The sequence below is a fragment of the Ovis canadensis genome, chromosome 16, assembly GCF_042477335.2.
Source record: "Ovis canadensis isolate MfBH-ARS-UI-01 breed Bighorn chromosome 16, ARS-UI_OviCan_v2, whole genome shotgun sequence".
In the NCBI taxonomy this organism is placed as follows: domain Eukaryota; kingdom Metazoa; phylum Chordata; class Mammalia; order Artiodactyla; family Bovidae; genus Ovis; species Ovis canadensis.
In genome coordinates this window covers 36,546,027-36,559,089 of record NC_091260.1, presented here as the reverse complement: position 1 = coordinate 36,559,089, position 13,063 = coordinate 36,546,027, and the positions used below count along the sequence as shown (strand labels likewise).

At 34.7% G+C, this 13,063-nt stretch overlaps 1 protein-coding gene across 6 annotated transcripts in view; it reads right to left on the bottom strand.

Moving 5' to 3' along the window:
• Positions 1-13,063, bottom strand: part of SLC38A9 (solute carrier family 38 member 9) — a 95,981-nt gene that overhangs the window by 43,067 nt on the left and 39,851 nt on the right. For 3 of the 6 annotated variants that reach the window (XM_069556520.1, XM_069556519.1, XM_069556521.1), the window contains exons 3-8: positions 12,098-12,358; positions 8,581-8,702; positions 8,383-8,446; positions 8,059-8,152; positions 6,101-6,271; positions 1,241-1,300 (exon numbers count right to left, since the gene is read on the bottom strand). In XM_069556520.1, coding sequence (XP_069412621.1) covers positions 1,241-1,300; positions 6,101-6,271; positions 8,059-8,152; positions 8,383-8,446; positions 8,581-8,702; positions 12,098-12,319 — 733 coding nt within the window. In that variant the 5' untranslated portion in view covers positions 12,320-12,358. The remainder of the gene's footprint in view (positions 1-1,240; positions 1,301-6,100; positions 6,272-8,058; positions 8,153-8,382; positions 8,447-8,580; positions 8,703-12,097; positions 12,359-13,063) is intronic. The other 3 variants (XM_069556517.1, XM_069556518.1, XM_069556516.1) reach the window with 1 other exon arrangement.

The following is a 13,063-nucleotide window of genomic DNA, read 5'->3' as shown; positions in this document are numbered from 1 at the left end:
TGATATAAGAGTAGCTACAGTAAATGAATTTCAATTTTAAAACCAGTATGTTTCTTGGGCTTTTGAAAATTCTGAGGTAAGGAACAGGGTTCAGGAGGTATGTGTTTGAATTATATGAATATATTTTAGTATAATTAATGAAAAGTATGTGTGTGTGTATGTGCATTCACAGAAATAATGCTGGTACTTCATTTTCTAGCATTAACAAATGACAGATTAATTAACTTAATTAAGGGGTAAAGTAAGACACTGAACAGCAAACATTGGCATGTATAATTCACAAGAGAAACTCTTGTCTGTCCATTATATCCCAGAGCCTAGAACAGTTTCTGACACATAATAGATTTAATAAATATGCATTGAATGAATTGTCCTCTTAGTGATCAATATGTATCTCCATCAAAATATCAATTCAGTGTCTCTGAAACCTAAACACATAAAAGCTTTAGGTGACGTTAGTTATGCTGTTACTCAGGTTATATTAGCTTTTCTATTCATTTTTCCTATGACTGCCATACTGGATAAACACATAGGCTACAAACATTTATTATTTTTTAATTCTCTTTATTTATTTAATGCATTTATTTGGCTGCACTAGGTCTTAGTTGCAGCATATGGAATCTTAGTTCCCTGCCCAGGGATCAAACCCAGGACCCCTGCAAAGGGAACATGGAGTCTTAGCCACTGGACCACCAGGGAAGTTCCCAAATGTTTATTTTTAATAAATTAATTAAAATAAACTTTTCTAAGAAATTGATTTTTTTGGGGGGGTGCAAATCTTCAATTTATTTTTCCATATTTCCTAGCCTTGGTTCATTATTAGGAAATTTAGTAAACAATTTATATATCTTAAATATTACTAACTAAAATGATCAATGTTTAAAACTAAATTAACAAACTGAGAACAAAGGTCCTAGACTTCTAAAACAATCAGCAGTGATAGAGGTACTTGAAAATATTTATTGATCATAAGCAAATATGGATACTGTGGATGTGAGCTATAACTGTGAACTGTATAACATGAACTAAATATTGTTTAGCTTATATTAACATGAAGTTTTGTGGAGCTGTTCTTTTTTTACCTTACTGGTTATCAACATTTAATAGTGGCTTAGTTAACCCAATGATTTTATGCTGGTCATATACCTAAAATAAATTTATAGGTTCTACCTTATATCTTTTTTGAAAAAAAGGTGATGAATAAAGAAACAAGGCAAACTTTCAACTCCAAACTACTTACCAGGGTCGCTATCGTTGGTACTCGGTATAGAGTCTGTGTCATTAATGTGATGAATAAAATCTAAAAATTATGAGGAAAGCATAATTTAATACTGAGTGGAAGATATTAAATCAATCACCCTCTAAATTTTTTTTATCTATAAAAATCTTTTAAGATCTAATCCGTGGTAATATTATTCAATACACAGAACAAAGACTACTTCATTATTAACATAACTTCACCTTCTTCAGCTTTCTCTGCTTTATAGGAATGATGTCATTGGTGTCACAGTCTCATGGTGGAAAGTTTTTATGAGTGAAGGTTTTAAAAACAAAAAAAAATAAAAAACCACCCAGAAGGCTGAAGTTAAAAGTCCTGGAATAAAGATAATGTGCACAATTTCTTATCCTATACTCACACTGATTTATGTAAGTATAGTTATACCTTATATAGTAAAGTTCTAAAACCTGCAAAAGGTGGAAAGCCATTACTCAAGACACCTGAATTTATCTGAAAAAATCACTTAAAGTTTTGAGAAAATATAGAAGAGCTTTTATAAAGTGAAAGCTATAAAGTAATTATTGATCACAGGTACCACTAAGTTGTACTAAAAGTAGCACCAAATAAAAAGCTAATGCAGATACCTGGGCATTCATATCATTCTATAGTAAATGAGAGAATGGGTAAAAATATGTTTTTTATTTGCCTGAGGGAATTTACTTTATTCTGTTTGATGTTAGCCTTTCATAACCTTAGTAAGCATTAAAGAAAGTGATGTAAAACTTAAATAGGATGATAAAAAAAGCCAGATTAGATTTTAAGGTCATAAAGTAAGTTATATATGTGAATTATTCATCTCCATTATATGTGTCTCAAGATAGAATAAAAGAAGTAATCTATGCTTAGGTTTTTATAATGTCTCCATGGGTTATTAGTGATTCAAGATAGGAAGTTATGCATCTTTACATAATTACATAATTCCTGATGCCAAAGATTTACATAAGGCTGGTAAAAACGCTGACACCAAGTATACTAGGTTGAATAGAATTCTCCCAAATCCATGTCCACCAGGAAACATAGAATGGACCTTATTTGGAAACAGAGTCTGTGCAGACATAATCAAGCTAAGGTTAGGTTGTACTGGATTAGGGTACACCCTAAATTCAATGATGGGTGTCTTTAACAAGAACAGGAGATTTTTGGACATAGAGACACTGGGGGAAGATGGCCATGTGAAGGCAGAGGGTGAAGCTGGAGAAATATTACTAAAGTCAAGGAATGCCAAGGACTGGTACCAGTTGATCATCAGAAACTAGGAAGAAAAAGGAAGGGTTCTTCCCTAAAGGCTTCAAAGGCCCTACAGACACCTTGATTTCAGACTTCTAGTTTCTAGGACTGTGAGAGAATACATTTCTCTTATTTTAAGCCAGTTATGGTCATCTGTTGTTATTTCGTTGCCAAGGAAGTCAAGAAACACCTGGAGTAACAGGCAAATTTGGCCTTGGAGTACAAAATGAAGAAGGGCAAAGGATGATAGAATTTTGCTAAGAGAACACACTGGTCATAGCAAACACCCTCTTCCAACAACACAAGAAGACTCTACATGTGGACATCACCAGATGGCCAATACTGAAATCAGATATTATCTGCAGCCAAACATGGAGACGCTCTATACAGTCGGCAAAAACAAGACTGGGAACTGACCATGGCTCAGATCATGAACTCCTTATTGCCAAATTCAGACTTAAAGTAGGGAAAACCACTAGACCATTCAGGTATGACCTAAATCAAATTCCTTACAATTATATAGTGGAAGTGAGAAATAGATTTAAGGGACTAGATCTGATAGGGTTCTCGGATCTGATAGACAGTCTGCCTGATGAACTATGAACGGAGGTTTGTGACATTGTACAGGAGACAGGGATCAAGACCATCCCAAGAAAAAGAAATGCAAAAAAGCAAAATGGTTAGCTGAGGAGGCCTTACAAATAGCCATGAAAAGAAGAGAAGCGAAAAGCAAAGGAGAAAAGGAAAGATAGAAGCATCTGAATGCAGAGTTCCAAAGAATAGCAAGGAGTGATAAGAAAGCCTTCATCAGTGTTCAATGCAAAGAAATAGAAAAAAAAAACACAATAGAATGGGAAAGACTAGAGATCTCTTCAAGAAAATTAGAGATACCAAGGGAACAATTCATGCAAAGATGGGCTCAATAAAGGACAGAAATGGTATGGACCTAACACAAGCAGAAGATATTAAGAAGAGGTGGCAAGAATATATGGAAGAACTGTACAAAAAAGATCTTCATGACCCAGATAATCATGATGGTGTGATCACTCACCTAGAGCCAGACATCCTGGAATGTGAAGTCAAATGGGCCTTAGAAAGCATCACTACGAACAAAGCTAGTGGAGATGATCGAATTCCAGTTGAGTTATTTCAAATCCTAACGGATGATACTGTGAAAGTGCTACACTCAATATGCCAGCAAATTTGGAAAACTCAGCAGTGGCCACAGGACTAGAAAAGGTCAGTTTTCATTCCAATCCCAAAGAAAGGCAATGCAAAAGAATGTTCAAACTACTGCACAATTGCACTCATCTCACATGCTAGCAAAGTAATGCTCAAAATTCTCCAAGCCAAGCTTCAGCAATATGTGAACCGTGAACTTCCAGATGTTCAAGCTGGTTTTAGAAAAGGCAGAGGAACCAGAAATCAAATTGCTAACATCCGCTGGACCATGGAAAAAGCAAGAGAGTTCCAGAAAAATATCTATTTCTGCTTTATTAACAATGCAAAACCTTTGACTGTGTGGATCACAATAAACTGTGGAAAGTTCTTCAAGAGATAGGAATACCAGACCACCTGACCTGCCTCTGGAGAAATCTGTATGCAGGTCAGGAAGCAACAGTTAAAACTGGACACAGAACAACAGACTGGTTCCAAATAGGAAAAGGAGTACGTCAAGGCTGTATATTGTCACCCTGCTTATTTAACTTCTATGCCAAGTACATCATGAGAAATACTGGGCTGGATGAAGCATAAGCTGGAATCAAGATTGCCAGGAGAAATATCAATAACCTTAAATATGCAGATGACACCACCCTTATGGCAGAAAGTGAAGAACTAAAGAGTCTCTTGATGAAAGTGATAAGAGGAGGGTGAAAAAGTTGGCTTAAAGGTCAACATTCAGAAAACTAAGATCATGGCATCCGATCCCAGCATTTCATGGCAAATAGATGGGGAAACAGTGGCTGACCTTATTTTTGGGGGCTCCAAAATCACTGCAGATGGTGATTGCAGCCATGAAATTAAAAGATGCTTACTCCTTGGAAGGAAAGCCATGACCAACCTAGACAGCATATTAAAAAGCAGAGACATTATTTTGCCAACAAAGGTCCATCTAGTCAAGATTATGGGTTCTCCAGTAGTCATGTATGGATGTGAGAGTTGGACTATACAGAAAGCTTAGAGCCAAAGAAAACTGATGCTTTGACCTGTGGTGTTGGAAAAGACTCTTGAGAGTCTCTCGGACTGCAAGGAGATCAAACCAGTCCATCCTAAAGCAGATCAGTCCTGAGTGTTCATTGGAAGGACTGATGTTGAAGCTGAAACTCTAATACTCTGGCCACCTGATGCCAAGAACTGACTCATTTGAAAAGACTTTGATGCTGGGAAAGATTGAAGGCAGGAGGAGAAGGGGACAACAGAGGATGAGATGGTTGGATGGCATCACTGACTCAATGGACATGAGTTTGAGTAAACTCTGGGTCTTGGTGATGGACTGGGAGGCCTAGTGTGCTGCAGTCCATGGGGTTGCAAAGTCGGACATGACTGAGTGACTGAAGTGAAGTCATGTGTGCCTCTTTTGCAACATAATGGACTGTAGGCCGCCAGCTTTCACTGTCCATGGTCATTGTCCAAGCAAAAGTACTGGAGGGGTACCATGCCCTACTCCAGGGTATTTTCCTGACCCACGGATCGAACCCACATCTCTTATGTCTCCTGCATTGGCAGATAGGTTCTTTACCAGTGTCACCTGGAAAGTCCTATATATGTTTGAATGTGTATACTAAATATAGATGTATGCATATATATATGAATCATTCAAAAAATAATAACTAGAGAGGAAGAAGTTTTCATATTCATGAATGACATAACCATCTAAATAGAAAATCCAAGTGAATTTACAAAATTATAAGCAATAAGAATTCAACACATTTGTGAGATTCAAGGTAAATATTAAAAAATGAACTAGGTTCTCTTATAATGGCAACAAATAATCTGAATTTTTTTATAATTAAAAACTACATCACTACTTTCTGGGAAGATGGAAATGTTTCATGAAGGAGGTTGTGAGTTACATGGATGTATCCATTTGTCAAAATTATATGGCCAAGATGTGTATATTTTAATGAATGCAAATTCCATATAAAAAAGAAAACAGTATTTATGATATAATAATAATATTATATATACTATTATATATAATAACTATATTAGTTGAGGTGGAGAGTGAGTATAGGTTGAGATCATGTTTTCTAAATGGATACCATTACTTAAGCAGGAAAAAATTTATTCCTAGGAGATGCAAACAATGCTTAAAACATCTTTTGGAACTTAGAAATATTTTATGTTAATTAGAGAATTTGAAGGAATATATTCACCCAAAAATAAGGTTTGGGAAATTAACATACATTTTCTATTTGTGATCAACATAGAAACTATAGAAAACAAACTGAATCAAGTATATCTCCTAGAATCATAAATATTACTTTTTACTTCATTAATTCCAAGTCCAGAATTTAAGACTGAAACCAAAACAGTATAGTAGTTATTATATTTGAAAATAATTATGCTAAAGCATATGATATGGATACTTACTAAAAATAAATTTTCCAGTATTAAAAAGAAAATTAGACATAAGCACCCAATACACTATCATTGCTCCAATGAGAGATACCAAGGAGAAAAGAAGACTTGACCACTGCCCAAAGGAGCCAAAATAATATCTGCAGACATCTGGATATTCCCAGGTAGTGGTATCCACTGATGCTAGATAAAATATAAAAGGGGAAAATAAAATTAGATGTCAATTATATATTCCATATTCATAATGTATATTCTCTAAATTGATTCAAAATATTTAGCAAAAGATTATGGGTATTTCACCACCAGGCATTAGACCATCTTATGAAATAACAGTAATTAAAACATTAGATACGGCAGATTATCACAACATTGTAAATCAACTATGTCATTAAAAAAAACAAAAACAAAACAAAAAATTTTAGAACAAACATATAAGAAGAAGTGCAGGCCAATGAAATAGTACAGATAATCTGAGATGTGGTGGTGGCAGTGGTTTAGTCACTAAGTCGTGTCTGACTCCTGCAACCCCTTGGACAGAGGAGCCTGGCAGGCTACAGTCCATGGGATTCTCCGGCCAAGAACACTGGAGTGGGTTGCCAATTTCCTTCTCCGGGGATCTTCCCAACCCAGGAAATGAACCCAGATCTTCTGCATTGTAGGTAGATTCTGAGAAGTAGATTAAGGTAACTAATAACAGCAAGTGATAAACCAAGGCTAGAAAAAAATCATCAATATGGGATAGAAGACAATATCCAATATTTGGCATACTTAATAATAATATAGAGAAATGTTTTATTGAGTCATAATTTATATAACACGCCAATTAAAATTTCAGACAATGAGGGAAGTGGGGAAGGGCAATAGAGGAGTGAAGGATTAAGAGGAATGAACTATTATGTATAAAATAAGCTACAAGGATCTACTGTATAACATGAGGAATATGGAAAACATTTTATAATAACTATAAATGGAATATAATCTTTAAAAATTGTGAATCACTGTATTGTACACTGGTACATTTAATATTATATATTGACTATACTTCAATTAAAAATTTCAGAAAATTAAGTTAAAGAACTTTAAAAATAACTGAAAATTTAGATGACAATATAAAAATAGAAACTGAAAGACTGTCCTTTTCTATCAACTGAAGAAATAGAAACTACAATGGAAAAGACAGCCAGATATAAACAAACTAATATGATACAAAAGCCATTTCAAATACTGAATACGAGAGAAACTGACAAGACACAATAAAGGGTTAACTGCCTACTTCATATAAAGAATTTAGGAAATCTATAAGAGCACCAAGGGGCTTGTGGATAAATGGGGAAGGGATATGAGGAAATAATACAATTAAGAAAAACATACCACTGCTTAGTAGAGACCAAAAAACTGGAGGCACAGCCTGATTTGTTGATTCTCATTCGCTGAGACTGACTGAAATAATGTACATCTATTTAGGTCCTACACTACTTTAAAACAATCCAAAAAGGTATATCCCTGATCTAGAATTTATAGAAATGAGTGGACATGCTGGTGCAACTTTGAGAATTGATTATAAAGGACTCATTGCTCACATTTTCATATTTACAATTTTCACTTTTAGGAGATGCGAATATCTAGATCTTTTGGTAGGGATAGGTCAAAACGAGTCACAATTAACTGATAAGAATCATAAAATTCTCAATTTAGTTCTGGCAAAGATCTTATTTTAAAAATCTGACTTTTTAAATTATTCTTCTGAGGAAATTAGCACCAAAGTAAATGCATTCTGCATAGAACAAGCCTCTCAGAATTTCAAAGGAAGCCACTAAATTTATTACCATATCAGTTCTGCCAAATGCTATGAATGAAAATAGTTAACACACTTGTGAAATGTGTGTTATCACACATCAGTGATCCACCTCAACATCAATTCTTATTAATATCCACATCATTCATTTATTTTTACAATGGTAAATTCTTACATATCATAGATCTTGATTTCACTACTCTGTAGCAGCAATAAAGTGTTAGAAGGCCCATCAGCATGATGACACACATTCCAGTAGTAAACCCAGCCTGTTTAAAAAAATAAAAATATAGAACAACATATATCATGTCAGAATAAATTAATATGCAACCATATTAAGTTACCCTAAACAATTATCATAAAAATCTGACAGCTAATGTAAAACTAAATATAATAATCTATTTCTTTAATAATTTTATGTAGATTTATTTAAACTTATAAAACTTACAATACAAAGAGAAAAAAATTCTAATACAAAGTGTGCTGAAAATTATATTACCTGTTTTATGCCCCAAGGAATACTTAGTATAGATGTTCCCAGCATGGTATTCCAAATCATAAAACTGAAAGCAGAGTAATAGTAGTAAAACATAAAGTTTGACTCTTCAAATATTTTAATTAAGACAAAAATTAAAATAATCAGTAATTTTTATTTACACATAATTTAAGTTATGCTCCAAAAAGTAGTTTAACTCACATGGTTACTAAACTGGTATTTTTACCATATCCTTCAGTGTAACATTGAAGTTTATAAGCAGAACCCAATGGGCTATAGACATAGCACTCTTCTGGAGCTGGAACTACATGATCTGGGGCAATCTGGTTAAAAAAAAAAGTAAAGAAATGTTAGAACCAGTAAATGTTCAACACAGGATATTTCCTAAACAATAAAGTACCTGACTATAGACACATTTCCAACTATCAGGAACAAATAAACACTGTGTACCTGATTAAAACATAAAAATTACTTTTTAAATATAGTAAGATCTAAAGCAGTAAGAGTTTATATACTATAGATAATAAACTGTTCATCTCAAATGAGAATGAATTCTTAGAATATGCAATCGTCAAAGTATTTTTCTCTTTACTTTTAAGAGACAGGAGGAAGAAGAGCTACAAAGACTGAAATTAGGTAATTCTGGATGGAAGGGATTGGGCTTTAAGTGAGGAGAATTTTAAGATTCAAGTGGTCATTGAATTCCTATGTGAATGTGGTTTTAGAGAAGAGGTAGGTTGGGAACTCAAACTATAAGAAATTGAGGAGTCAAAAGAAGGGAAAGAAAAGAATAAAAAACATAGACTATTCTTTTAAACGCTTTGGTAGTAGAAGAAAAAGGTAAGCTAAAGTGGCCACCTCATGTTAAGGGTTGACTCATTGGAAAAGACTCTGATGCTGGGAGGGATTGGGGGCAGGAGGAGAAGGGGACGACAGAGGATGAGATGGCTGGATGGCATCACGGACTCGATGGAGGTGAGTCTGAGTGAACTCCGGGAGTTGGTGATGGACAGGGAGGCCTGGCGTGCTGCGATTCATGGGGTTGCAAAGAGTTGGACACGACTGAGTGACTGAACTGAACTCAAAGTGGCTTAAAGAAAAGGCAAGACAAAGATTCTTAAAGACAGGAGATGTAAACAGTAGGGATGGAACCAATAGAGAGAGGTTGAAAACACACAGGAAAAGAACGATTAAATATGTATATATTTCTCATACACATAGCTCCCACTTGACCCCAACACATTTCTTTATACCTCGCTATTCTGGGAGTTAAAAGAAATACGGTTTCCTGATGGAATTCTGACCAACTCACTGAGAATTGTCCTTTGAGAATATGTAGTCCTTATATATAATATTAAAGACATAAGAACTGACTGGTATAAAGCAAGAATCTTTTGTATCAGTACTTACTACATAAATCTACAACTTTGTGCTAGGTACAATGCTAGGTTTAGCGTTCAAGAAAAAATAATATATGGCTCCTAACTTAAAGAAGTTTAAATTTCAGTTAGAAAACATATAAAACAATTATATAAGGCTATAAGAATAAAAATTAAGTGTTCAATTCTGGAACACAGAAATGACAACAATAATAACAACAATAATGGGGACTGGAATAGTTGGGAAAGACCTCAAGAAAGTGGGGAATATTAGGCTTCAGTAGGTAGACAGGATACGAACTGGTGCAAAAAGAAAGAATATCAAATCCTTCTCTTTTTATGCATACAATTTTTGGTGCCTTGTGGGAAAAGAATGTCTTGAATGCCATGCCTATGGCTTTGTAAACAATTATTTCTATAATATATTACGAAAGCATATATAGAAATAGGTCTGCTGCCTTCTCTTTACCCTCAGTCCTCTAGGCTCTGAGCTCTGCTGTCTTCTATTATGGAGTAAAAGAAAAAAGGGGCAGGACCATGTCTGTATCAGGCAGGAGATAAACTATGGTATCTACCAGAGCAAGTTCAGAAAAAGTGAAAATCTAAAGTTATCAGGGATAGGATTAAAAAGCTAGAGGATAAGAAATTATTAGGAGATATAGAAAAACTGGGAGACTGGATCCCACACTCTGTCAGTGGGCCTAGGACAGTGCTTTTCAAACTTGAATATTTTTGTGATTCACACGGAAAATTTGTTAAAATACAGATTTTGATTCAGTAGATCTGGACTAAGGCTGAGTGTCTGCCTTTTTAACATGCTCTCAGTGATGCTGGCCTGTGCAGGCCACATATTTATCAGCAAGCATCTCGGAGATGTTGGCAGTCAAATGATTTACTATCCTTCACCAATTCAGAATAAAAATATTCAGGTAAGTGGGGAAATTTTCATAAATAAAAAGTTATAACTCTGTAAAGACCTGACACCTGTGGTTTCATATTTCTCTTCCTTTAAAAATCTTTTGAGAAAAATAATTTTGGGATTCTCAGAAAATGAGCATGGATGTATACACAAAATCATTAAAAATGGTCATATCATATTAATTTTAGATCACTGTTTATATACTTTGATTAACTAGACTCATCTCATTGTCAGTTAAAAGGGATTCAACTTGGTGTACAGTGCTGACAATTTCCAGGCAAACAACATACACTCAGACTTAGACTGGCTTAGCTGGTATCTCTGAAGTTTGCTTCTGAGAATACAGCCTCTAGGAGGTCTGGACTAGACCTGGAGATACTGGATCACTTCTACTCCCCAGAGGGCTTAGATAATTCTGATATGGCACTAAGACTTTACCATAACTACTAACGTAAAGACCTAGAGTAAGAAAAAGTAAAAACATTGGAGGAAACAAATGATCCCACCCAGAATATTTTGAAAGTCCCTACTTTGACTACGCAAAAGGATATCTTAGGAATTCACAAGGCCTAATATGAGATATCTGTGCTCAAGTGACTAGCTCAGTCCTTGCCCCTTGTAAACATCTAGAATGTTCAATTCCCTTCTCCTTTTTATTATCACCTATAACAATCATTTTTTTTCTGAGAATGTTTCATTCTTCTTTAAACTTTCAAATTTCTGAACATCTCATATGTGGTAATTCTTACAAGCATGAAATTACTTATATAGTTTTGAACCTAAGATAATAATACAGATTTAATAAGAAGATCTAGCCTTCAATCTGATTTTTTACAGTCTCTTCCTATGGGCAGTTTTTACATTTTAAATGATTCAAAAACAAAAGCAGAAAATACTATGCAATAGTAGGTGGACTGCAAAGCTTAAAATCTTTAATATCTGCTCTTTGACTCTTGTTTTTAATCTATAATATATATATTATATTTATAAAATATATGTATAAATTTCAGTTTCTCATTCCTGTAGAAAATTTCTCAAAACATTTCCCCCTTATAGCTACAAACTTAAAAATTGAATAGACTAAGCACAACTTATTATTTATTTTATTAATCAATGACCTAAACTACTTCAACAGTTCCTCCTTCTCAAAGATTTTAGGATTATGGATTAGCAGAATTCAATCTAACAAATCTCTAGGCTGTTGTAAACATAAAGAGATTGTTTCAAATTTCTCTATGCCAGGCTAATAAGAATGAACTAGTCTGAGATATAAGATGTATTAATTAGTATCTTTGACTTTCCATGATGCCATCCTTGGAATATGGCCAGCAAAAAGTCCAACCACTGGGAGTTGCCCTGACTTATGTTCACTGCTCATTTTAACTTAACCTTAGACAATTAGCAATGCTTTGCCCCTTACCAGTGCCCTGTCTGCAGGAGCGGTGAGTCGGCTGTAGTAATGAATTCTCTTGTTCATGGCAGAGGCATGGTCGCTAACCCTCTGAATGACATCATTCACATTGACGATGTTTGTGGGCTCTATATAGAAGGGCCTAGAGAAGGGAATATACACTTGACAAAGAACGTTCAGGCAGAAATTCTGGAAGTCAGCCATTGAAGAAAATGACTTCTTGTCCTCCATTAGAAATGGGATGTACCAAGGCAAGGCATTCACTTCTCACTTTTGGTGGGAAAAGAAAATGTCACAAAAGAAGTATTATCCAATCTACAGAATAAAGCTTTGTTTCACAAAGTTCTTACTTTAAACACACTTTTTAAACTTAAGGAATTTAGCAACAGAGGAGACATAACAGAAAGAGCTTCAATCACTTATCAAAAAGAAATATAGCAGCTGTCAGTTTTCAACAATGAAACTTAGGCACAGCTTTGAATATTCTCTGAAAAACGTTTGGCATTGAATCAGAGAGATTACAGACAAAAACATTCCTCTATTAAAGAGTCTCTACTCCTTTATGGGCCAAAATTACTTCCTATGATAAACACAATTCCTATTTCTTGGTTCATGTACTAAGGATTAGTGATCTCAACCATCTCTCGTATGAAACTTATCCAAAGTGCTATCAAATGGAACATCAAGACACTATTTTGTCTCATTCTACTTTTCTTAGATATCAGTAACATACCATTACATTACTATTTATATGCAATGCTTTCTCCTCATAACTGTGTCCCAATCAACCATAGATTCTGGTTTTCAATCACCAGGTTCAGTCATTAACCCATTCAGTTCCTTACTGAAACTCCCTCCATTTGCTTTCTTTCCAGCAATAAACTACTTTAAATGGCAAGATCTGCAGGGGTGCATGGAATGACTGTATTCCTCAGATCCCTTGAAGTTACAAATGAACTGTCTCCCAAACTGTAT